The sequence below is a fragment of the Chlamydotis macqueenii genome, chromosome 12, assembly GCF_036417535.1.
Source record: "Chlamydotis macqueenii isolate bChlMac1 chromosome 12, bChlMac1.mat, whole genome shotgun sequence".
Lineage (NCBI taxonomy): Eukaryota > Metazoa > Chordata > Aves > Otidiformes > Otididae > Chlamydotis > Chlamydotis macqueenii.
The window spans coordinates 18599201-18626197 of NC_141567.1; the positions used below are offsets into that span (position 1 = coordinate 18599201).

Below are 26997 nucleotides of genomic sequence, written 5' to 3' on the forward strand. Positions count from 1 at the left end.
TGAGGGGAACGTGTTTTAATTGTCCTTGTTTCCCACTATCTGACTCTGTTTTTCGTTGGCAAGAAATAAAATTAGTCTTCTCCAAGTTTAGTCTGTTTTGCCCATGCTGGTAATTGATAAGTAATCTCACTGCCCTTATCTTGACCCACAAACTTTTAATCTTTTCTCCCCCTGTTTTGCTGAGGACCAGAAGCGGGGAGAGCAGCTTGGTGGCATCTATCAGGCAGCCAAGGTTAATAGCCAGCCATCACGTAATAATTCATCATTGCATTTTTACTTAACAGAACAGTTTATCGACAGTAACAAGGACTGCTAATAAGATTGTAATAACAAGGTAGTAAATGAAAACTTTTAATTTCACTTCCTAGCTGCCCTCCGAAAGCAACATGCAGCAGAATTGCACTTGGGAGACTTTCTTGTTTTCCTGCGTAGAGTTGTGTCTTCAAAAGCAATTCAGTCAAAAATGGCATCTCCGAAGTGGACAGAAGTGCTTCTTAACATTGCTTCTCAGAAGTGTTGTTCAGGTACGATCTTTTAAAAAGTATTCCCTGTGCACAAGTGTACACAAATGTACTTGCATTTCTGTAGTGCAGTTCGTAAAAGCAGGTCCTGTTAGAACACGTGTCACATAAAGAACAACTAAAACTAACTTCAGTACATGTACACAAGTTACACTTTGGAGAATTGTGCACTGGTGGAATGCAGCTGGCATCATAGGTGTGTGCCTGATGCAGAAATTGGTTTCGGTTTATTAACATATTGTTTGATCTTTAGGAGTTCCCTTGGTTGGCAATTTGAGGACTAGGCTTCTTGCACTTCATGTACTAGAAGCTGTATTACCTGCTTGTGAATCTGGCGTTGAAGATGATCAGATGGCTCAGGTCTTTATATTTTGTTATAACCTTTTACACTTTTTTCTTCAAAACGTCTGATTAAACTTTTATGTTTCCTAGTTTTGTTCAGAATCCAAATCAAGTGAGGCTCAGTGTAGATATTTGCTTATTTGTAGATAAGAGCACTAAATATTTTGACATTTATACCTACAAAGCAGAGTTAAGCAATATAATATCGTTTGTTGTCCTCATCTTGGATTTGAAATAATCAGAATTCTATTCCAATACACCAGGTTGTTGAACGGTTGTTCTCACTTCTGTCTGACTGCATGTGGGAGACTCCAATAGCTCAGGCTAAACATGCGATTCAAATAAAGGAGAAAGAACAGGAATTGAAGCTACAGGTAATGATGTTTTTTACTTTCTCTTGACTGAATGCAACTGGGTTGCATTTATGACAAATATTTTGTCCTGTTTCTGATAGAAGCAAGGAGAGTCTGAGGATGAAGATGAGAATCTTCCCATACAGGAAGTGTCCTTTGATCCTGAGAAAGCTCAGTGCTGCATAGTGGAGAATGGGCAGATTCTAACTCATGGAAGTGGAGGTAAAGGATATGGTTTAGCATCCACTGGAGTTACTTCTGGATGTTACCAGTGGAAGGTAGGTTGCATAAAAATGTGTTTCTTAACTTCTCTTACTTTGTTTTGGAAATATACTATGATTTGTTAACAACAGCTGCCTATGTTTTTTCCCTTATGACAACATTCTTGAGTAAATGACATTTTGGCAGTGTTAGGTTTATGGTTGGACTCAATGATCTTAAGAGTCTTTTCCAGCCTAAATGGTTCTATGATTTTCAATCCAAAGTGAAGAGTTTGTGGCTACTTTTGAGCCACTGCCATTTGGATATTTCAGAACACAGATTGTAGGTTGTGAATACGTGCTGCATATTTGTAGAGGTGATGCTACTTGTCCCTAAGATCCATGGTCAACACAAACATGCATTATCTTGCAGAAGTTACCGACTGAAATATGTAGATCTTGAATTTTTTCTTCAGAAAAACACTTCACGAAACATTTAATTTTCTTGCAAAAACACACATCAGCCTGTCTAACTGACAAGACCAGCTTTTAATACATCATCTGGAGTGATTTTTTTAGGAATACAGGTATAGATACATACACAGTTGTAGTCCTTGTTAGTACCATCTTTAAGCATATAACGCTTTTTTTTTTTTTTTTTTTAACTTTAATCTGTGTAAAGTACTGTGGATGTGAGGAATAAAGTTTATTTATTTCTGTAATATTAGTTTTTGCACTTGTAACTCAACTTCTGGATGTGTACATTTTGTGCCTGGAAAAAACCTCAACTTCTTTGTGTATTTACATACAGTTTTCTTAATTACTAGTAGGTTAAGTTTAAATGACTTGTTAAAGACTGACCTTATCCATCAAAATGTCATTTTAGAGGTAGGGCATGATTTTAGTTTATTAGCTTGCTACTTTTTATTTAGTAAAAGCTTCTGAGTAAAACAGTTAAAATGTGCATTGCACGTAATATATAAACTTTTAATTGCTTTATTGTGTGAAAATGTGTATTCTTAACTTTTTCCTTGTTTATTTGGTTTTGTTTTGCCTGCTAGTTCTACATTGTGAAGGAGAATCGAGGCAATGAAGGCACATGTGTAGGAGTTTCTCGCTGGCCAGTACATGATTTTAACCATCGCACTACCTCAGATATGTGGCTCTATAGAGCCTACAGTGGTAACCTTTATCACAATGGAGAACAAACTTTGACTCTGTCCAGCTTTACTCAAGGAGATTTCATCACATGCGTATTAGATATGGAAGCAAGAACTATTTCCTTTGGTAAAAATGGAGAGGTATTTAAAATTAATTGGTTTTTTTAGTGGTTTTTTTCAACAGTAATTTGGCATGGATGTTTTATATAAAGCTAAGCATGATCGTTAAGACGTGACAGTTTCAGTACTTACAAGGTTTATAATATAGGTTTAACTTTGTCATGTTTCGTGTTTTTTCTTTTTAGAGTGTTCTAAGTTTGGGAGTTTTTATTTTTTTTATTTTTTTTTTAACTAGGAGCCGAAACTAGCTTTTGAAGATGTGGATGCAGCAGAGTTATATCCTTGTGTTATGTTCTATAGCAGTAATCCAGGAGAAAAGGTAACTTAATGTGCATAGGTGTACTGGTTTTGGCTGGGGTAAAGTCAATATTCTTTGTAACAGCCCATATGGTGCTATGTTTTGATTCTATGACCAAAACAGTGTTGATAATGTGCAGTGTGTCAGCTGTTGCTGAACAGTGTTTACACAGCATCAAGGCTTTCTCGGTTTCTCACTCTGTCCCTCTCAGCAAGTAGGTTGGGAGTGGGCAAGAGGCTGGGACAGAGTGCAGCTGATCAGCTCACTTAAAGTGACAAAAGGAGTATTTTATACAGTACAGCATCATGTGCAGCAATAAAATTGTGGGGAATTTTGCCAGGGGGTTCGGTTCCTTGGGGACTATCTGGACATTGGTCAGCTGATAGTGAGCGATTGCATTTTGCATCGCTTGTTTTTCTTTTTTTTTTTTTTTTTTTTGTTCTGTCTTTTAAATCTCTTTTATTTATGAAACTTTCTTTATCTCAACCCATGAGTTTTCTCACTTTTGCCCTTCCGATTCTCTTCCCCATCCTTCTGGGGCAAGTGATCAAGTGGCTGTTTGGCACTTCGCTGCCGTACTAGGTTTAACCCTCAACAATAGGATAAGTTTTTCCTTTCTGTTCTGTTCTCCTCTGTGTCAGTGTTACGGATAGTGGGGGTTTTGGAGGGTGAGGGTGGTAGCTAACAAGTGCTGAGAATGTCACTGACTGCTCATTTTGGTTTATGACATTCATAGTACTACATTACTTGTACACTAACTAGACTTTCCATAAATTACTATATTGTGCAATCTGTTTTAAATTTAAAATGTATTTAATTATTTAGAAATTATTTACAGATTTAATGTTCTACACAAAAAATTGCATTCCCCAGAAACCAGGGAGAATGTAGTATTAGGAATTCCAGATAGTCTTATGTGAGAAACCACAAACTGTTGTAATTTCAGTATCCTTGAGTTTGAAGGGATGCAGGTTTTGATCAGTGTTAAGGTGGGTTTCCTAGGGATCCCAGGCAAAAAAAGACAATGCTAGTAATGTTTTCTATTCAGCAGGAGACTCCTGTATTTATAAAACAAGCTTCTTCAGGTACGTTGAGAAGATAACCTTTAAACTGTTCTCTTTAAACACTTAGGTGAAAATCTGTGATATGCAGATGCGTGGTACGCCAAGAGATTTGCTACCTGGTGACCCCATCTGTAGTCCTGTTGCTGCAGTGCTCGCAGAAGCCACTATCCAGCTCATTCGTATCCTTCATCGCACAGACCGTTGGACACACTGCATCAATAAAAAAATGATGGAAAGACTGAATAAAATCAAAACGTGTCTTAAAGAGGCAGGCCAAAAACTGAAGAAAAGTCGCTCAATTCAAAGTCGAGAAGAAAATGAAGTGAGAGAGGAGAAAGAAAATAAAGAGGAGGAGAAAAGCAAACATAGTAGACATGGTCTGGCTGACCTTTCAGAACTGCAGTTGAAGATGCTCTGTATGGAAGTGTGGCCTGTTCTAGCTGTAATTGGTGGAGTTGATGCTGGTCTTAGAGTTGGAGGTCGATGTGTACACAAGCAAACTGGACGTCATGCTACCTTGCTTGGAGTAGTGAAGGAAGGCAGTACATCTGCCAAGGTCCAGTGGGATGAAGCAGAGATTACTATCAGGTATAGTATGCTCATTTCCTACGCTTGTCACAATCTAATGGTGTTTTGTGCTTGGAAATCTTCAGAAGTAACATACATTTTACAATAGAGTCATGTTGATCAATTATTTTAAGCTTAGACTTCAAAATTTGGCTTTTTAAAACAAACAAATATAATTAGTTAAATTTTACGCTATCTAGTAATAAAATGCCTTGCATATCAAAAATATATTCTATAGTTTTGTGTTGATAAGCATCATTAGACTTCTTAGGTTTGGCCTCTAGGTTTCAGAGTTGGGATGTGACCAATTTGTCAGTTTTCCTAGATTTAAAATGAAAATTGCTTGGTTTAGAATTGGTATGTATTGACTGACTGAAATATTATTACTGTTACTACAGCTTCTTGGATATATCTGTAAAGAACACAGATTTTTACTGGGAGTTAGCGCACCCTTTGATTTTAAATGGTGAACCTGGTTCCAAAGAGAGACCTGATCAGGTTTATGAGAGTGGAGAATAGGTGTCTTAGCATTGTCATTCCCTTCCTAGGGGACTGGAAGCTGCTCTGCGGGGCTTGAGGAGTGGTTAAGATCAGGAGATGGGAGGATTCTCTCTTCTTAATGGTGGGCTGAATGATGGTGTTCAAATTAATGCTGCCTGAAAGTAGTATTTGTTCATTCTCCAACCTGCCTTAGAGAGCTAAAGGAATGCCCCTGTACTAGATATTAACACTATGGAGTTGTTCTGCAGATGATGGTGAGAATTGGGGAGGAGGCTGGAAGGAGATACTCCTTTTCCACCTATCTTGCAGATGTGCCTTTAAAGGGAAGGCACTTGGAAGGAAACTCTGAAATGAAGCTAGGGCCTTCTGTGGTGCTCTCGCAGGAATTGCCTGTGTTTTTGTGTGGAAAAGATTTGATTCACTAAATGTTTTAAACTTCTCCTGGCTGCAGTTGAACCGTAATCTTCTGGAGAAATTGAGCAGTCATTATATTTTTTGCCACCAGTTACAATTACATTCTGAAAGAACCGAGCTCAGTTCACCTTTTAGAACTGTTAAAACATTATGCTTAGTTTGTCTTTGTGCAAGGCTGTTGTCACTTTAAATAAACTGAAGCACAATTGCTTGTCCCATTTAGTTCTGGATATAAATACCTTCAAGTATGCCCGTGTGACAGTATAGCCTTCAAGTAAGTCTGCCCTTAAAATAATTTGCAGTATTATTTAAGTGAATTTTAAATATTATTTGAGGGTGGTGAGGCACTGAACAGGCTGCCCAGAGAAGCTGTGGATGCCCCATCCCTGGGAGTGTTCAAGGCCAGGCTGGATGGGGCTTTGAGTGACCTGGTCTGGTGGAAGGCGTCCCTGCCCAGCCATCAGTAATCTCCTCTTTGTAATGAATAGTTGAATAGGAATGTGAGGCCAATCAACGCTTTTCCTTAATGTCAAAAAAAGTTTAGGAGTGTTTCCTTTCTTAAGCCGAAACCAGGACACATACCTATTTGCAAATTCAGCTCAGGTATGATGATAAAATTTGGCTTAAGGTAGTTTTTCTTAGTAGAAGTCTGTTACATATTTCTAAATAATATAGCAGAAACATTTGTCAGCGCAGAATTGATAGCTTCTGTGATCCTTCTGGGTTTTAATGCTTGTTGTTGAAAACCTGTGCATGCTTTGTTGCCTTTGCTCTGATACCATATCTTCCCATTTTCTGATCATGACCTCATTTTCCCCTCTTTACATTTAATTTTTAGAATTGATTTATTTATTTTCTTAAATATATTTTACATCTTACTTTGCCTACATTATTTCCTGTACTTTCCTCCTGTCTCTCCCTCACTTGCTTTTTCCTGTGTCATTCTGATCTTTATTAAAGCTTCCCAACTTTTTGGTCGCCTAGTGATACTCCGTTGTATAATCTGGAGCCCTGCGAACCACTGGCTTTTGATGTTGCAAGATTTCGTGGGCTGACAGCTACTGTGTTGCTGGACCTTACCTATCTGACTGGTATTCATGAAGATACAGGAAAGCAAAGCACCAAGAGGCATGAGAAAAAACACAGACATGAATCTGAAGATAAAGGGGAAACGGACCAGAAAACAGAGGGTGATGTTGGATCAGATACACGATTAGGACAAAGTGCTGATGATAACAAAGGACATAGCGCTACAAGCTCTAAGTCAGAAAATGAAATTGCTTCCTTTGCTTTAGAATCATCAACACTAGGTATGGAATCCCAACACCAACCTGCTGAAGGAAGAAAAAAGAATCATGAACATACCCCAAGAAATCATGATATAGTGCAGTCAGAAATCAGAGCGGTACAGCTGTCTTATCTTTATCTTGGTGCTATGAAATCACTTAGTGTTCTTCTTAGTTGTAGTAAATATGCTGAACTACTATTAATACCAAAAGTCCTGGCAGAAAATGGTCACAACTCGGATTGTGCTAGTTCTCCAGTTGTTCATGAAGATGTTGAAATGCGTGCTGCCTTGCAGTTCCTGATGCGACACATGGTGAAACGGGCAGTCATGCGTTCACCGATTAAAAGAGCTCTAGGACTGGCAGATTTGGAGCGAGCACAAGCCATGATCTACAAATTAGTGGTTCATGGGCTACTGGAGGATCAGTTTGGTGGCAGACTTAAACAAGGTACATTTCCAAAATTACGGAAGTATAGTACTAAATTATTTTTTTATTTTTACTAAAATTAATAGTAGCAATGTAATAAATAGTAATAACGTAATCTTGTAATTTTGTAGTGGTTGTACTTTGTAAGAATCTTAGTTCCATAGAGAAATTTTACAAAGATGGTTTACTGTTTTGTAGATATAATACTGATCTTTTTGCCTTTGCCCCAATTCCTTATTTTAATAAGAAATGAATGCATATCAGTCAATCAGAAATATAAGGGTTTTTAATTTGTCTTTAGTACTTTTAAAAATTGGCAGTTCTGTATATAATTGTCAGAAGGATTTATATGTGATGTGAATATCGTAAAGTTCACTGTTGTTAAATGTGATTGTATGCAGTCATGGTAACAGGTGATGTTGAGCATGTGTATGTTCAGAGTGCAAGTAACTGGTGTTTCTGTCTGTGAAAATCTCTAAATCAGTTGTGGGATTTTGGTTTTGGGGTTTTGTTTTCTCGGGGTTTTTTCCTGAGATATTTGACACTGCGCTAACAGAAGCTGAAGAGAAATACCATTCCTTTTCTTTTTAAAAATGTGTATTACAGTCTGCATCTTCAGGGAAGCCGTTTGAACCAGTTTAAACAAATAAAAAAAATACCTAAAATATTAAAGCTAATTACTGTGCAATCTGGTTCTTTACTATCTTAGGGACTTCTTCTAAACCCAAAAAAAAAAAAACAAACCCCTTCAAAAATCTGTTACTTACACAGCTGAGTTAAAAATAACTTTATAGTAAATCAGCTCTGTTTCTGTATCTGAGACTTCTTTCCCTTTTACCTAAGAGAATAATCCTGGCTGTTACCATCGTAAATCTAAATGTCTAAATCCTAAATATCATAAAATCTAACCAAGTAAATGTCTTCTGTTATCATCTGGAAAGACTTGTTTACTATTTACCTTGTGCCGGTAAGAGCCAATAAGACTGATTTCTTTATTATAAATCCATGAGTTATTGGCAGAAGTATTTGTATTATGTGCATTTTTACTCACCTCTTTCTTTGGGGGTAATTTTAATTAATTACAGTTATTTTTGAAAGTTTAGCCACAGCTACTGTTTTGCTCTACACGATTATAGTAATGTTTCTGCAACGTCCTTTTTCCTGTTGCAGAAGTAGATCAACAAGTAGAAGAAGGTGATCAGTCTCAGCAAGCCCAAACACCAGTTACAACCAGCCCTTCTGCTTCTAGCACGACATCTTTCATGAGCAGCTCTCTGGAGGATACTACCACTGCTACTACTCCGGTGACCGATACTGAAACAGTTCCAGCTTCAGAATCACCTGGTGTTATGCCTCTCAGTCTTCTTAGGTAAAATACCTTTATTTTCAGCATATATGATTTTGTGGCTGCTAGGAACCAGTTTTGTAATTTATATACAATATATGTCTTCAGCTTTCTAAGCCTTTGAAAATGTTTATGTTTGTATTTACTGTCAAGATCTGCTGCTTCAGAGGACAGAGTTTAATTCATTACCTTGCCTTGCAGGACACTTGCTACTAGAAATAAAAAGCTATTAAGCTTTTAATATACACTGTATGTATATGTAACGTCTGCATTCTTCAAGACAGGAGAAAATACCTTCCTTGTGTTGTCCTTCAGTTGTCATGTTTATTTGATCTAGTTTAAAATATCTGAAATTCTGTATTTTTAACGAATAGTTATTGATTCTCAAAGTAGAGTAGGTCTTGGTTTGTAGGTGACATCCTGCAAGCTAGGACCTTGTTTCATCATACCCTCACATACTGGAATGGAAGTAAGATAAAGCTGGTTAATGTGCAGAGGCTAATTGTAATGTAGAAGGAAATCTGCTTTACATTGAATAGAGTAATATTCTCAGTATATTAACTCTGTTCTTAGAGATTTTGCATATATAACTGGACAAAAGTCAGATGAATGTCCTATTAGCAGGACAGTGGAAGTAAAATCCTCACCTGATATATTGGCTGGGCTGAGTTCTGAACAAAGTGGGGAAATAGGAAGAGAGTTTACTTCTCTCTTATCTCCTAGGACAACTTTTGGTCTATAAGGGTTTTTTTTAGGTACGTACTTGAGAATTTAACTTTCCAGGCAAAGGTGGTAGGAATGAGCTCTTCCAGCAGGGTTTCTGTGCCTGCCCCAATATACGTATTGTGCCTTACCCTTACAAAACTCAATTGCTGTAAAGTGTGATTTGCCAAGTGTACTCTAGTTTGATATATTTCTTGTATCAGACCTTTATCAGTTTAGCTCTTTTTAATATGAATGTATATTGTTCTTTTCTAAAGGCAAATGTTCTCCAGCTATCCTACTACAACTGTACTTCCAGCACGACGTGCTCAGACTCCCCCAATATCTTCTTTACCGACATCTCCATCAGATGAAGTTGGAAGGAGACAAAGTTTAACTTCTCCTGATTCTCAGTCTGCGAGGCCTGCCAATCGTACAGGTAAACTTGTAGTCAATATAGATAGAAATGTGGACAAGTTAGTAAATTTGCAAAAGTTTGGTGTAGTTTTTTTAAGACATTGAAAACCACCAGAATTTCTTTTTGAAGCAACCTAACATGCAAAGCATTGTTTAAAACCTTCTAATGACTATCTTAGGACAAAAAGTTGTAGACTGTCTAACTGTAGACTTTATCAAGTAAATTAAATGAGTTTTTAAAAGCTGTGGAATGTATTACAAACTACATGTGTATAAAATGAGAATGCAGTATTATTGGTAATTAGTTCAAAATGTTAATTCAATTTGGGCTTGTTTCCTTGGCTGTGTGCCTCTGTTTAGTGCACTGATTTTCTAGCTTTTGTTAGGTCATATACAACACAGAAAACAAGCATTGTGTATTTTATGGTGCATACACTAGTTTATCTCCTTCCGATTAATCTTGTTTAATGAGATAGAAAGGGTTGTCCAGCCTTCATGGGTTCCTCATGCTACTGCCTAGAGTCATGTCAAGGTAATGGGAGGCTTCCATTCATAGAAGTTTTGTGACTGCCTGCACTGTACTACTCAAAATAGAAAGTTACTCTGTTCCAGCCTACATGCAGAAAGGAATATCTAGGAGGCTGAGCAAATTGGTGCATGAGAGTCTTGAGCTTCTAAAGAGCACAAATGAGTATTGTGATAAAAAGGAGATAATTAAAAAGAAAAATAGAAGTCCATATGTATGTGTTTTGTATTAAAGGAATAGAAGCGACTGACTTAAAGTATATTCTCTAGATTTCATACTTAGTCCTCAGAAATAAAGTCCATGCTTTAAAATTCCTTTTTATTCTTGCTCTCGTATCCATGCTATTAGTTGGGTCTTCTAGTGGTTTCATTTGTTGCTTAGCAACTTGTCTGCTCAGTTCCATGTATCTTTGTTTGTGGGGTTTTTTTAACAAAATGACTTGCTTCTTTACTATCTGATACTGTCTTTGCAACAGTGTTTGTTAGTACATTGTAGATGGCTTCATTGGTCAGACCTCACTTTTATGGTAAATGATAAGGAAGCTGTGGGTTTTTGGGCAGTTACTGACATTTTTAGAGTCCCTTGAAAGACTGTGCAGAAATATAGCCATCATCTGCAAAGAGATTTTTCAGATATCTGTCACCAACTTAGTTGAGCTCTCTTTCTGTGCCTTAAGAGGAATGAGTATTGGTGTGATCTCATAACATTTGAGAATCTTGATGATTCAGACAAGGATAACTTTATCTAGTCTGCCTAAATGTAAATCAAATAGATAATTTGATAGAGTTTTAAATGGAAATAAGCTTCTTAGAAATATTTTAAAAGAAATATCCTAGTATAAAAGAAATATCATCAGTATCCTACTTGGTTAAATAGAGGCTTAAGTAATATATATGTTACCAATAAGAATGAACACTGATTTCATTACAGAAGGTATCTTACTTTGTGGAAAGTACTAGAGAGGAAAGTTCTTAAGGGCAATTATTCCCTTATTTGAAGCTAATATATCAAAGTAAGGTCTAGTAAAGTAACACTGAAGAAAGATTTCTGCACTCTACATTTAACTTTTTCTGTCTTTTTAAGCTTTATCTGATCCAAGTAGCCGACTGTCAACATCCCCTCCTCCTCCTGCCATTGCTGTTCCATTGTTAGAAATGGGGTTCTCCCTCAGGCAAATTGCAAAAGCTATGGAAGCGACAGGTAATCTATAACTATAATATCACTTGAAACTGAAAAAATAGATAAATATGAAACACTTTTTTTCCAATGGAATACATAATTTTTAGGTTCTGTGACCATTTACGGGGAAAAAAATTGATTTTTTCACCATCAATGATGTAATACAATTCTAAAGTGTGATGTTTCAGGTGCCAGAGGAGAAGCAGATGCACAGAATATCACAGTGCTGGCCATGTGGATGATAGAGCACCCTGGAAATGAAGATGATGAAGAGCCCCAGTCAGAAGGGACTGCAGATTCACGACATGGGACAATAGTCTCTGGAAGTGGTGGAAAATCTGGTGATCATTGTTATTTGCAGTCACCGGGTGATATCCCTTCTGCTGATGCTGCTGAAATGGAGGAAGGCTTTAGTGAAAGGTGAAATGTAATTTTCTTCTAATTGCTTGTAATCTGTTGCTGAAACTGAAAATCTCACAAGCTCATTGTTGCTGAGAGAACATTTCTTTGTAATGCCAATTCTGAATTTTGTTACAACATGAGTTAGAGCAAAGATGCGATTAAATAAATCAAGTGTGCATGGTGGATGTATTTTCCAGTACTGTTTGTGTGCAGCACTGGGGAAGAATGTAACTGAGCATCTTTCCTTCAGAAAAAAGGTGAATGAAAAAAATGAGGCCATATAGCTTACATTTTTCGTAAAAGACCTAGTCATAAAGCAGAATTTCACTAGAATATTTTTTTTTCTTCAGTGTATTCGTGAACAGATCATTTCCAAAGAAAAATGTAGAAAAGTAATTCTTGGTTTGTTCGGAGAGGATGAAACTGTTTACAGTTCAAAAAAGTTTACATTCTTCATCGCTTTCACAACTTTAGATCTAAGCTATCTATTAAACAAGGAGGAAAGGTGGTTGTTTTTCCTTTGTTTTGTTTTTAATCCCAAAAGTAGTGGTTGTATTTTTAAGTGACACCTATAAGGAATCATACCAGCTTTTTTGTTAATAGGGAGGATGACAATTACAAGATGTATTTTGAGAACACTTCTGTTCAGATTGAGTTCCTATTGAGATACTGATTTTTAAGTTTCCTCAGTTACTTTGTCCCAGGTTTACTGTCATTTCACTGAGAACTCGCAGGTTTCAGTTGGGAGAAATAAACTCAGGAACAAGTGTTTCTAAGTAACTTAAAGTCATGTTTTGCATAATATTTTGGGCAAAAGGGTGAATGACTGAGGCAGCAAGAACAGGAAATGTTGATGTTATTTCTTTAAAAAGGAGAGGAAACCTAGTTTGAACAGCAGTTAACATTGACAGCATAAAATGAGTGCTCTCCCAAAATTTCAGCAATGCTTAGGCGCTATGGAAGCATTGAACAGGTGTTGATGTTGTTGCGTGTAATTTGTTAGAGGTAAATCTCACAGTCAAGAAGACAGTAAATATGTGTGGCGGTGGAACTGAAAATTCTTGATTCCAAATTCCCTTTTTTCCCCTCTGTGAAAGAAAAAAATAATGCCAATCAGTATAATCTTAGTGTTTTTCCTCACTTACTGTATGTGGCTGTTTAAAACGTGGTTTGATTTACCTGTGAATTACAAATTCTTGTAGCCCTGAGAATATGGATCATGTGGATAATGCAGCTTCTGCAAGTGGGCCTCCTTCTAGAAGTCGGTCAGCTGTGACAAGAAGACACAAATTTGACTTAGCTGCTCGAACGTTGCTAGCACGTGCTGGTAAGTACACTGAAAGACTTCCAAGGTTGTTTATCCAGGAAATGAAGAGGAGAGGGTTTGGTACTTAGCGTTAAAGTTGCAAAACTCTCCTTCACATAATGTGTATCAGTGTACATTTAACTGAAGTGTTTTTTGTGGTAATAAATAGGTTATGATTAGCAGAAAAGTTAAAAACAAAGCAAAAGGAAGTTGAAAGTACAGTCATCTTTATTACATGCAAAATAAAAGTACTACTTTCCTTTTTTTCTCTCTTTCTTCACTTGAGCGGGATTATACCGCTCTGTACAGGCTCACAGGAATCAGAGTCGAAGAGAAGGGATATCTTTACAGCAAGATCCAGGGGCACTTTATGACTTCAACTTGGATGAGGAGTTGGAAATTGACCTTGATGATGAAGCAATGGAAGCTATGTTTGGGCAAGACCTGGCTAGTGATAATGATATTCTGGGAATGTGGATCCCGGAGGTATTGGATTGGCCTACCTGGGTGTGTGTGACTGCAGCGGGGGCTGCTTTGACTTACTGCTTTTTGCATGTTCGTATTTTAAAATGTAAAGTAACATGCATATGCTTATAGCCTGTTTGAAAATATCTTACTAAATACCAGCAGTGCTTAAAATCTTCTTGTATTCTACAGCTTCACTTTTAGATAAAGAGCAGTGCTTTCTTGTGCTTCTTGCTCTGCACTTCTACATGTACATGAAACATGAGAGCAGAACTAGAATAGTTGTTGTTTTGATGATATCACTTAAATCAAGTAGGTGTTCCACATTGCTCAGCTGTGTGGGATAACAAACAGTTGTAAATGTTCGTCATATTTAAAAATAATAATAGTAGTAGTAGTAGTAATAATAATAATATCATCTGATCTATAGTAACATTATTTGCACTTAAATCCATTTTTCTCTCATAATTTAGTAGTGTAATTTATTTAATTCTCTGGGAAGGATATGGTGACAGTCCTCAGTTGTTGTGTAGGCAACTAAAAATACATTTGAGGTGGAAAAAAAAAATGACAGTAGTAACTTGTTACTTTTTGGATTATCCATGTCAAATTAGGCAAGCAACCCACAAGACTAAGCTTTTGTCTCCTCATTACGGTGTTACTTGACTCTGATATGGAAACAAGTTTCAGTATGCATATTGAATTGTTCAGAGAGCTTGTTTCACTGGAGCATCACAGTGAAATTACTGACTTAGGACAGAAATGTAGTTGTAGAAAAATCAACTTTGTACTCAGACAAAACCTTGGAATTTATTGACACAAATTATAATTATTGTTGCTCAGTAAATGTAAACTCTGTTTGTTGGATCTAGTCTCAGTCAGGTTCTGATGAGAACCAGATAACTTAGCATTGAATGTAAACGAGCAGAGTTACATGTGAAAAGTTATACTGTCAAGAATTTTGAATCAGGTCTGAAATAAAATAGGAAAATCTCGTCCCCTGAAACTTTACTTCCGAATGTTTTTCCTCTTTTGAGATGGTCTGCTATTCATCACGTCATAAATTGTCTATTTCTGCTTTGCTTTTGTGCAAGTTAACCATAGAAATACCACTGTGTGTGGAACAGAAATGGACAGGAACTTCCACATAAGAATATTGGTATGTTTTGTATCTGATGTGAAGATACTTATTCTTTACAAATAACGTATGAAAATCTTACTGTGCAGCATGTTTGCGAATCTGAAGACAGAGAAGAAGTAGTGGTTTGTGAACTGTGTGAATCCAGTGTTGTAAGCTTCAATCAACACATGAAAAGAAACCACCCAGGCTGTGGTCGGAGTGCGAATCGCCAGGGCTATCGTAGCAACGGTTCTTATGTAGATGGATGGTTTGGTGGTGAATGTGGAAGCGGAAATCCTTACTATTTATTGTGCGGCGTCTGCAGAGAGAAATACTTAGCCCTGAAGAGTAAATCTAAAACGTCAACTTCTGAAAGGTACAGAAATACAAAATAGTGGAGTACTCTGTATAAAGAAAGGAAACAACTTAAAAACGTTTACCAGCATCAGCTTTTTAAGAATTTTATTGAAGAGATCAAAATTCCTAGCAGGATTTTCTTTATTTGTTTAAACTGGTGCTTCAAATCATTCTCTCTATTCAACAAATGCATATTTAGAAAAAAGATTTTCTTGAGATTTCTGTTTTTTAAATGAAAAACAAGGAATTATTTCTTGGGATGTTGCCTTTGTTGCAAGAGATATTTCAATTTTTGTCTGACCACTGCAGTATTTTTTATGGGCCTTTCTCATGTTGTTACTTCAAAATGCTTTCCCCCTTCATAGACACTTCTAGAAGCCCTTTTATTTATTTCTCTGTTACTAGCCATTTCCAGAGATCATATATACATTGACCTAACAGTAAAGTAACTTAATAGCAAAACAATTCTTAAATTATTTTGCATATATATAAAACATGAGAGCCATTCAGTTATTTTCTTTGTTATTCTTCCATACAGGTACAAAGGCCAGGCTCCTGATTTAATAGGTAAACAAGACAGTGTATACGAAGGTATGTTTTTAAGTTGATGAAGATAATAAGTACTTTGCACTGGCACAAAGTTTTATTTTTCCATAAACACACTTCCATGCAGATAAACCTGTTGTGAAACTGTGCAGGAAGGTATTCTTTAAAGTCATCTTCAGACTAGATGTAGTATTTTAATATTTTTTTGTTGTTGTTCAAACGGGAAGATTATCAGTGACATTTTTTCCCATGTCTTTCATCTAAGTAGCTGAAATGACAAATACTTGACTTTGGGTGATAAGGGGTTGTGGGTAGATACTGTATCCAGAACTGCGCATACAAAGCCTTATGTTCAAATACATTTTTTTCAGCTGCCTTTTAGAAGTGAATTAGCATAAGGTAGTCTCAAAAGTTTGCCATTAGACTTATTCTTAATTTTTCTACCTTTGTACTAGCTGAGAGCATCCTGAGGATGGCTTTCACTTGAAACAGATTGTTTCTAGTGACTGTAGAAAACCTTTCTCAGATGATTTTTTGATTCTGAGTGTTTCTGTAGCTTGTATGGTCACAGTTATATGATTTACCACATTTGTCTATTTAAGAGTAAGTTCGTCTTCAAGTAGACAAAAGGTGTTCAGGTGTTTTGTGGAGAGATTAGTAAATATAAGTTTAATTTTGTGTAAATGGTGGGGAAGTGAATCAAATGCATAACCTAATTGCAATTATAGTGCTCTTACTTCTTCTTCTTTTTTCACCGCCCCCTCCTCCCCCCAGAAAATCCTGGTTGTAGAATTATGACCTAAGAACTTGTGCATACTTTTTTGATAAATACAAAGACCAGAAAATTCTAGTATCAGTCTTTACTATTCAGTCTTTTGGAATATGCACCTCTTCTTATGATTTAAAGCACAACTGTGTGTCTACGCTTTTCACTATATTCCAGGTTTTGGAGTTATCTTGTGCTAGGTGTGATGACCTCTCACTTCTGTATTTAAAAAAAAAACAACTAGTTCAATGCTTCCAAGAATGTTCCATGAAACTTCTCTGCAGTAGAAATAAAGTTCAAATTTAACAGAGAGGAGCAAGAGTGGGAGTTTGTTTTTCTGATTTACAGTGTTGTGTCTATGTCAACATCAGAAGATGAGTTTTTAAGACTACTGTATTGCAGATTACATTCAACTTTTTATAACCTGTCTTGGTTTTTTAATTAGTTGAAATTATTTAATATTTTAGCTTTTGTAATGAGGTCTAATTGTATCTCTCCAATTCTAGAAGACTGGGATATGTTAGATGTAGATGAAGATGAAAAACTGACAGGAGAAGAGGAGTTTGAATTACTGGCTGGACCTCTTGGGTTAAATGATCGGCGTATTGTACCTGAACCTGTACAGTTCCCTGACAGTGACCCTCTCGGTGCTTCAGTTGCAATGGTGACAGCCACCAACAGTATGGAAGAAACCTTGATGCAAATAGGTAAATTTGAAATTAATTTAATTCAAAGAACAAATACCTCCCCTTTGGTGTGATTTTATAGGTGCAATGGAGAAATGTTTTGACAGTCTTTCCTGCTTCCCACCGTATGGAAGTAAAGACAGGTTTTAAGTTGTGTTTTTATTACAGAGGAGTTGGGGAGAGGAGTGTGAGGCATTTATATTGGCAGAAGGCTTGAAGCTTTGGTTTATTAGTAGAATTGTGACCATAGTCCTATAATGGTTGCCAATCGCGTGTTTTGCAGAATTCAAAGACGGATTCATGGGTTTAAGTTGGGCCTTAATGTTCCATCCTATTGAAATGTAGGACCAATATTTAAGTTTGTAAGACGCTCTAATAAAAATGTAAACAGAGGAATTAACATTAACTTGAGTATTGTCAAGTTGTGCTCGTCTGTCTTTGAAAATGAGGAATAATTACATTGTGGAGTATATTTCAGGAGTATATCTTGCTCTCAGTCATTATCACTATAGTTCTTTTTGTATGAAATGGTGAAAAATTAATGACTAATTTGCAAACATGGGCTAAATTTGCTTCTGCACTTATTACTATATGATAATGTTTTGTTTTTCTTTAAACACTAATGATAATCATCATTATCTCCAAGGCTGTCACGGCTCTATAGAAAAAAGTTCTTCTGGCAGGATAACCTTAGGAGAACAAGCAGCTGCTCTAGTAAATCCGCATGACCGTGTTATGGCTCTAAGAAGAGTGACAGCTGCCGCCCAAGTCCTCCTTGCAAGAACTATGGTTATGAGAGCTCTCTCGCTTTTGTCTGTCAGGTTTGTGGCTTCCTTGGCAACACTTCCACCTTTCCATTTGGAACCAATTATCAAGTTATGTTTGACAGGGATGCAGTTTTAAGCTATTTGGGAAAGTGATTCTCATTTTATGTACTTACATTGTACTATTAAGAGAAAAAGTTCTATTGATTTTGTTCAACAAACTTTGTTAAAGAAACTTCTGCATCTTATATGGAAAGTGAACTCCAGTAGTATCAGCCATTCAGAACATACAGATGCTGTGTTTGTCAGTGAGTTTTGTTGAAGGCAAGTATTAGAACTGAAGTAGACATTAGAGGAAAGAAGATGAAGTGCAGGATTTGATGGGATATGAGGATTTTAAAACTGGTTTTGTACAAGATACCTGTGCAGCTATGAAGACATCACAGAGATCTGACATATATGTATGCATATTGTCATAGCATAACTCTAAACATGAATTATCCGTATAAATTATCCGTATAAAGGTAAACTTGGGGATTTTTGCTAGGGGAAGTCTATAGTGTGTTTTGATATTCAGCTGAAAAGAAAAGGGGTGGGGGGGGGACTGCAGCTTCCTTTCTCTTTCTTCCCCTTCCCCCTGCATGGTAATGATGTCCAGCTAATGAAACAGGCAGTGTTTGCTAATGGTTTGGGAGTAGTTTTATCTAAACATAACATTCTTTTTAAATGTACTAAATAACCAAGAGCATATATATTCATTTTTGACAGTGGTTCCAGCTGTAGCCTGGCAGCTGGTCTTGAATCCTTGGGATTAACAGATATCAGAACTTTGGTTCGTCTAATGTGCCTTGCTGCAGCAGGGAGAGCAGGCCTCTCCACGAGTCCATCCACTGCGTCAAGTTCAACAGAGCGATCTAGAGGAATACACAGCAAAACAAGCAAGCCTATCTCTTGTCTTGCCTATCTGAGTACAGCGGTAGGCTGTTTGGCATCGAACACTCCTAGTGCTGCAAAACTGCTCGTACAGTTGTGTACACAGGTAGGACTGTTATTTCAACATAAATATTTATATTAAACTACTTATACATGAGATGAAGCAATCCATTTTGTACATACTGATATTCTGTGCTTTTATCTTCTGAACTGTGATGAGGCTGCCTTCAGTTGAAGGATCTTCTTAGAGTTCTTGTTTATGGCTTTGCACAAGGGTATGTTTTATTGTTGATAAAAATCAAGTAACTTTACTTTTTTTCTTTTTTTGCTGAGTACTCTCTTCAAGTGGAGAAAAATGGGTATGCTTTTTGTATTGATAGGGTTTTCCTGTTGAAGTTTTGGTTTTTTTAATTGAGTCAACTCCTTGTGGAGCACAGATTGTTAATATTTAGAAAGAGATCATCTACAGCTGTGGACATGCAGCAGGGTTTCATACGTATCAGGAAACTTCTAAGCAATCAGAATAATTAATTGTGTTGTTTTTCTGAGTTTGAAATATAATTGTGGAGAAATAGGAGTGTTGGATAGGATGATGGATTTTATCATGTGGTATTGCTTTTTATCCTACCACCAGGTACATAACTACATAAAAAGTTCTTCTGTAAGCTCCTTATTTCTTGCCGGTATTCTTGGTTACTTGATACTTTTTTTTTTTTTTTTTCCAAATCTCTGTATCTGCATAGTTTGTTCCATTAAGACCAGATATTCCCCAGGGCAGAAGATTTAAATTCTATATTGTATGTGATCTTTGCTTGTTAAAATAAAAGTAGTTGGGAGCTGCAAATTTCTGGGAAAAAAAATTTAAAATCTTCAAAACTCTGCATGATTTGTTGAACTAAAAATGTTTTCCAGAAATGATTTTTCTGTTTGTTGTAGTTATTTATTGTCTTTAATTATTTATTTTTAGAATTTGATTTCTGCAGCAACTGGTGTAAACTTGACAACAGTTGATGATCCAATTCAGCGAAAATTCTTGCCAAGTTTTTTAAGAGGAATTGCAGAAGAAAACAAACTTGTGACATCTCCGAATTTTGTGGTTACTCAAGCACTTGTAGCATTGTTGGCAGACAAAGGGGCCAAACTGAGGCCAAATTATGATAAAACAGAAATTGAAAAGAAAGGTAAGATATAGCTTTGTTTTTACATGTTCATTGTTAAATCTTCAGTTCTTCTTTTGTATTTAAGTAGAGGATTGCTAGAATAATGTATAAATAAATATACTCTCAAAAATGTACAAAACTTGTTCCAATCAAAGTAATCTTATGGTTCAGTACACAAATTTTACTTAGAAATATGGTCTTACTACATAATTGCATCTTTTGCCACTTAAAAAGAAATCTGAACGTGTGTGTATTGGAAGCCTAAGCTAAGACGTTCAGCCTGGGTTGTGCCACCTGGTGAGATCAAGGGGAATAAGAGCTGATAACTGCCACCAAAGTACCGTTCTGTCTGTGAGGTGGAAAGTTGTGCTGCCTCTGCTGTGAGAGGGCAGGCAGCCAAAAAGCAACTGCTGTGCCTCAGCACCAGGGTGTTGCTGTGTTCAGGGAAGGGAAAGACCTAGCAGTGACGGCGGCTTATCTCTGTCAGAGGAGGCATTGTCCCGTTTACAGAGCACTTCCTCTTTGAACAACCTTTTTCCGTATGGTGGGAATAAGGCTATTCATAATTGTATTCTTAAGGGATTTTTGTGAAACTTAAAGGGGATTATTTTTCTCTTAGTGTCAGAATAGTGTTTTTTCTAGTAATTAACATGATTGCAATGTTCTTATAAGATGTTTGTTAATATCTTTTCTTTTTTTTCTGGAAATTATGGCTAATGCTGTGTTCATTTGTGTAACTCTGTTTGGTACTCATCTAGGCATCATCTCATTGTTTTGTTTAAGCAGGTTTAATTGCCCATTTGTATGCCCATCCTTCCTATGATCCTTCTGCTGTAGGCCCTCTGGAGCTGGCTAATGCACTAGCAGCTTGCTGCCTCTCTTCAAGGTTATCCTCACAACATAGGCAGTGGGCTGCTCAGCAGCTGGTGCGAACTCTCGCAGCACATGATCGAGATAATCAAACTATTCCTCAGACCCTCGCTGATATGGGGGGAGACTTACGAAAATGTTCTTTCATAAAATTAGAGGCTCATCAGAACAAGGTAAGCATGATTTCTCCCCAAATTGCATGATTTTTAGTACTTTCTTTTGCAGAATATAGAAAAAGTAAAATACTATTATTTTACAAATATACTGACTGAAATGATTTCCCACAAGAAGTAATTTTTCAGTTATTGCTTGAGGGTACTTCTGATGCAGAAAAAAACTTAGCTTCTTTGAAACTTGCATTAAAGGGGGCCTGAAAGTCCCCTGTCTCACAGTACACGAAGTCAGCAGAATCACCCTAAATCTTTTCTAAGAGTAGATCTTAATTTGCATTAATTTTTCTGTCATAGTAGTTAACATCTTGTCCAGTATTCTGTGCAATAATGGCCTGTGGAGCATGGATCTGAACAAAGTGTAGCATCCTAATAAAGCATACTTAATTACAGTACACAATACTGTAAAAGTATAAAAATGTATCTTGATTGTTACAGTGTATTTCAATAATGTAGCTAATGCTCTGTCCCATTGATTAATGTTTGCTTGATGTTAGTGAACAAACATAGCTAAGCTTCAGATGTCAGTTCCAGTTTTTAACCTTGATTACTATTTGTAGGTCATGACATGTGTTTGGTGCAATAAAAAGGGACTTTTGGCCACTAGTGGAAATGATGGCACCATAAGAGTGTGGAACGTTACAAAGAAGCAGTATTCATTGCAACAAACGTGTGTGCTCAACAAGCTGTAAGTTGATGCTTTACAGTAGTCGGATGTTTAATTTAAGCTGTAATTGTGCACGATAATGAAAAGAGCCAGCCCTGCAATATCTCCAGCTGACATTATCTCATTTTTTCTCTGGGACTGTTGCTGTGTTTATGGCATGCAAAGTAAATTAAATTGCTTAAAACTGAAAACAGAACTTAAATATCAAGCTGATGAGAGTTGTTGTAAAGAGATAGTGTTAAAACTGTTTAAAAGTATTCTTAATTCATGTAACAAGAAATGAGTAAAATAAAAATTGTAAGATACTGCCATATAAAGAAAATATTACTGTCCCTTCAGAGGATTCCAGTGGACGGATCCAAAGTAGAACATGGTCATTACGAGTGTAGTCAATTTGGGCAAGTGTGAGAAAAGCATTTGTGACTTCTGGGATTTGGGAACTGATCATAATGCTTCCTAATGAGAGTGCTTAATGAGAAGTACTGTTTTATCATTTAGATGTGTCCAAAAAAGAAGAAAGAAAGAGGAAAGATTAATATCTAGTTCTTTAGTGCAGCTTAGATGATTTTGACTCAGGAGAATAAAGAAACAATAGTGACCTAGAAGGTTGTTTCCTTATGGACTCTCAGTGGTTGTTTTAGTTCTTGTTTGCTCTCTGCTGTTAGACGCTGCCTCAGAAGGAATAAACGTAATGACATAACTTGACTTGGGAAGATAGTGTTGAGAGCAGCAGCTTCTTTTAACAGAGATCTTCCAGTATTCATGTGATAGAAAAGTGCTGCCTGTACGGTAGATTCAGAATTCAGTCCTTTCACGGGCTTCATTGCTGACAATCTCAATAATGACTTTAAATACACATGCAACACAATTGTAATTGTATTCTTTATTGCAGTGGGTAAGTGCCAGTTCATCTTTAAAGGTACAATTATTTTTTTTTAGCCCCTAGAGATGAGCAGATGGAAAGGCATTATCCCTTCTTTTTGATAGAATTATGTCCTTTTTCTGTGAGAATACTTTTTTTTTTTTCTGAGTTTGGAGGAACATTATTTAAATGCTACTAGATTATTCCATGATACAATATTACTGCAACCTTTTATGTTAATATTGCTGTATGTGTTAAATTAGTAAGTTAATATTGATAGTAATGGTTACAACATCCTATTGCCTGCTTTATTTACAAATTAAATATCTTCTGCTTGATCAGGAACACACCAAACATATGCCTTCTGTATCTTCAAAAATACACAGCTGATGCACTGTTCGGCCTACAGGATGCATCTTGGCGATATTGTAGCCTTAATTTCCCTGTTACTAAAATCAGTAAAAACTGCCTGCTGAATGTGACCTTAAGGGCAATAAAACATACCAGTGATCTTGTTACAGTTAGCCAAAGCAAACTTTAAAATAGAATTTTAGAACAGTGTAGCAACATTGTAACAGGAGGAAGAGTTTAAACTAGCATTAACAGCAAGATGTACCTCTCTTTCAAACAGAACAGCTGTTCTGTTTCATTTCATGACTTCCCAGAAAGTTTTACCCTCACCAAAGATGCTAACTTTGATATATAAATAGGTAAAGTTAATTAAACTTATTTTTGTGTTTGAAACAAATTTTCTTACTGTGGAAATAACTGGTATCTCATTCTGTAATTTAAAGTTGTTTTAAATAGAATATATAACTATAAGCAGAAAAATTTATTATGTAAATCTGCAATGATGGCAGGAGGACTCTAGATTTTAACTCTGATATTTAACGAATTCTATGTTTTCATGCCTGCCTAAAGGAAATATCCTTTTTAAATTGCATTATTTTATTTTATTGTAGGGAAGGTGATTCTGAAGAAAGTCTGGGGTCACCTAGCGACCTTAGTTTGTCTCTGGTCTGTTGGAGCATCAGTGGCAAGTACCTGGCTGGAGCTACGGAAAAGATGGTGAACATATGGCAAGTCAATGGTATGCGTTTAATGATCTGTGAACACTTTATGATAGAACATATTTCTAGGGGAGCTGCTAGGTTATTGAATATTTCTTTACCAAAGTATTTAACTGTGTGTGCTCTCCAATTTAAAAGCCTACCACCTTCCCATAGTATCTTGTAATCCTAATTAGAGGAAGGCACTAACCACAAATGGATGTGTGATTTACAATTAATTCAGTAGAATGTGAGTCCTCACTGAATCAGAAGTGTTTAGGTGTGAGCCTTGATCACTCTTAGCCATTTTTGTCTGTAAATACTGTCTTCCTGTAGCCAGCAAGAATTACCTTTCTACATGCAAGAGGGAGAATGTGAAAATTGACTGAAAGATGTAGGAGATTGCTAGAGTGATCAGCTAGATGGAATGTTTTCTATTAAGAGCAGAATGACTGAGCTTGGTTTATTTATTTGAACAAAAGAATCTTAGGAGGAAGAAGTTTAGAAATAAACACATTAGGAAAATAAACTTTAAGAGAAGCCCAGGGACAAAAAGCAGCTATGTAAGCAAGTGGATAGTGTTGATATAAGAAGACATGTAAATAAATTGACCTTGAGTAATTTCAAGAAAGTTTCTAGTGTTCAAAAGATTGTGATCTCATACTTAATAAGGAGAAATGACAACTGAGGAAGAAATACTATAAAAGTAATTAGATACTTTTATGAGATTGCATTGTAATAGAGGGGACTGAACTTGATCCAGGAAAGGCCCTTTCCAGTTCTGTGATTCAGTTTATGAGCATCTTTAAGTGGATTCTCTTATGTTTCTGCTGTTATTTGTGCTGCAATTGACTAATCCAGCATAATACCTTTAGAAATCTTGTGAGAGGAAGACTGTTACTTTCTCATTTGTAATCTCTGAAACTTCATTCTGGTTTGGTACACTTGTGAAAATCACCAGATGCACTGCCGATGTTGATGGACAGTCCACAGGAAAATTATAAATTTACTGAATACAGAAGAATTTAGCTTTCTTCCTTAACAAAACTATCCGACTTGACTGATAATTGAGATTTGTTAGCTAGATTTTGTGTCTGTGTAGATTAGTGGACCATTGCTTCATAGTCTTTTAATTTACATGAATTTGTAGTATGTCCTAGTTCTAAATAAGATCTCTTGATATTTTCCCACGGAAAGTATTCTTGTTGTTTTCTTTTCTAGTGAAGTAGTTTTAAGATGAAGTAGTTCTAAAAGACTTTTTGGGCTTCTAGGAGGAAAAGGATTATTAGATCTTCAGCCTCACTGGGTATCTGCTCTAGCGTGGCCAGAGGAAGGGCCAGCTGCAGCGTGGACAGGAGACGCTCCAGAGTTGTTATTAATTGGTCGTATGGATGGATCTCTTGGTCTTCTTGAAGTTGTAGATATTTCAACCATGCACCGGCTAGAACTGGAACACTGCTACAGAAAGGATGGTAGGTGACTGTATCAGTATTTGAGCAGAAATTAAAATTATTAATCTCCCCTCCTTTTATTTTTTATTAAGCAAGTATATATTCTCATTTTTTAAATTATTGTTCGTGGGATATGACTTCTGGTACCTTATCTGCAAGTATTATTCACTTGGTGGTAGTGAGAGGAGAAAAGTCTGTGGGATCTCCATCTGCCCCCGGATTCCCCTACAGCAGAGGCAAACAGTTTGTAGCAACCTAGTCAACTGCTGAGATTCCTTGCCATTGTGTAAAATCAATATAGATTCACTGCAGCGTCTGCGCTGTCTACAGGTAGCCTGTAGTCAGTATCATTTGAATTACTGAATTATTGCCATTTTTCCTTTGTAGTTCCAATCTCAGAGGACATCAAGTAGCACATCTTTGGTAGCATTGTGGGGTTTTGCATACTGCTTCTTCAGGAAATTTGCAGGTTTTTTTGCAGAATCTATGCGCTAAGAAAGGCTCAATTTGATTTCAATGCTTTTCTTAGAAGCATCACTATCTCAGAGACATGTATAGGATTCAACCTACTTTTTTCTATTCACTGTCGTTGTTCTTTTCGCCATATCAGGAATATAAATTCAATTGTTTTACTAGAAGAAGAATTAAAAAACTATTGCAAAATAATCTCAACAGCTAGTATCTTTACCATACAAAATCAAGAAAACTTTCAGAACAAAAGTATGTTGAGTAACCTTAGTGGGGGAAATTGTTTTGCACTTGGTATTTTAGACAATTGCACTGCAAAAACCTCTTTGTCAGGAGTGAAGTTCAATTTAGTGTAATTAATTTTTGTGCTGTCTGTTTACGTAGTGTCTGTCACATGCCTTGCCTGGTTCAGTGAAGACAGACCATTTGCAGTTGGTTATTCAGATGGAAAATTGCTAATAGGAACAAAGGAACCACTCGAAAAAGGAGGAATCGTTCTAGTTGATGCACATAAGGTAGCGTTTGTCTTTTTAAAAACTAATGTATAATTTTTGTAGGTAAAGATCTGTTTAGGCTATTTTCTTCTATTTGAAAGCTATTTATGAAGTTAATGGAAGATTATTTTAAGAACATATACCTATTTTTGAAACTCATATTAAACACAGTGTATTTTAAAGGAACAGTCTACCAAACAAAAAAAACCAATTGCCTTTTTTGCTATTAGAGATTGTGAAATGTATGTACATTCTGTGACAGGAGTGTATTAAGGACACAGTTGTGCATGTCTGGATTTAAAATACTGTAGTTCTTTAATTTGTAAAAGTGCTCATAATAAATTTTAGTTTTGGTTATGTCACGTGTTTTTGTAAAGCTTAAGTTCCTGTGCGGTTTTTCTAAATAGGCAGCCACAAAGGTTTAGAACCTTCGCTTGGTTAGTTTGTAATCATAAGTCATTAATTAATAGTCCATAAATGATTTGTCAGGCTAAGAGGAAAATTCCTCAAGTGTAGGTGTAGTTAAAGCATCTTGAGTGCTTCCATGAACTGGTGTTGGTATTTGAAGCATGGTAGTTACGGAAGAGAGCATGCTGTGACAATAAAACTATACTTGCCTTTTCCACTATGGGCTTTTCTCCTTTCCTACCTCAGTTAGAATCAAAACTACATCTGTCCTATTGCCCAATATGTTTATGAACCATGTGCTATTAAGGTAATTCATCCTACAATTTCATAATATAAAAAAGAAGGAAAAAATGTCTACGTTGTTGGGCAGGGGGTGGGGAAATCAAGAAAGGTGTGCAATGAAAAGAGGACTTACTTTTCCTGTGCTTTACCTTGAGTTTTTCTCAGGAACCTAGGATTTTATTTTGATTCCGTAGTTCTGAAAAGTGTCATTATGATTTCATAATTGCAACTCACTATCTCTGTAAAAAATGTTCTTTGTTATTAATAATTAAATGTTACATTAGCTGTGAGAGTTAAATTTTCTCTGTTCTTACTGGGTTACTTCATACTGGTTTCATTTTTAAATA

At 36.3% G+C, this 26997-nt stretch overlaps 1 protein-coding gene across 8 annotated transcripts in view; it reads left to right on the forward strand.

Annotated features, from left to right (window-relative positions):
* Positions 1 to 26997, forward strand: part of HERC1 (HECT and RLD domain containing E3 ubiquitin protein ligase family member 1) — a 102109-nt gene that overhangs the window by 58162 nt on the left and 16950 nt on the right. For 3 of the 8 annotated variants that reach the window (XM_086756864.1, XM_086756857.1, XM_086756858.1), the window contains exons 31-55: positions 369 to 524; positions 775 to 881; positions 1127 to 1237; positions 1318 to 1494; positions 2478 to 2717; positions 2932 to 3015; positions 4126 to 4646; positions 6501 to 7276; positions 8426 to 8624; positions 9581 to 9741; positions 11329 to 11445; positions 11613 to 11844; positions 13029 to 13153; positions 13419 to 13639; positions 14825 to 15093; positions 15613 to 15665; positions 16893 to 17093; positions 17719 to 17893; positions 18605 to 18875; positions 19737 to 19950; positions 20716 to 20972; positions 21530 to 21657; positions 23461 to 23588; positions 24819 to 25019; positions 25851 to 25981. In XM_086756864.1, the coding sequence (XP_086612990.1) occupies positions 369 to 524; positions 775 to 881; positions 1127 to 1237; positions 1318 to 1494; positions 2478 to 2717; positions 2932 to 3015; positions 4126 to 4646; positions 6501 to 7276; positions 8426 to 8624; positions 9581 to 9741; positions 11329 to 11445; positions 11613 to 11844; positions 13029 to 13153; positions 13419 to 13639; positions 14825 to 15093; positions 15613 to 15665; positions 16893 to 17093; positions 17719 to 17893; positions 18605 to 18875; positions 19737 to 19950; positions 20716 to 20972; positions 21530 to 21657; positions 23461 to 23588; positions 24819 to 25019; positions 25851 to 25981 (5255 nt within the window). The remainder of the gene's footprint in view (positions 1 to 368; positions 525 to 774; positions 882 to 1126; positions 1238 to 1317; positions 1495 to 2477; positions 2718 to 2931; positions 3016 to 4125; positions 4647 to 6500; positions 7277 to 8425; positions 8625 to 9580; positions 9742 to 11328; positions 11446 to 11612; positions 11845 to 13028; positions 13154 to 13418; positions 13640 to 14824; positions 15094 to 15612; positions 15666 to 16892; positions 17094 to 17718; positions 17894 to 18604; positions 18876 to 19736; positions 19951 to 20715; positions 20973 to 21529; positions 21658 to 23460; positions 23589 to 24818; positions 25020 to 25850; positions 25982 to 26997) is intronic. The other 5 variants (XM_086756863.1, XM_086756859.1, XM_086756861.1 and 2 more) reach the window with 5 other exon arrangements.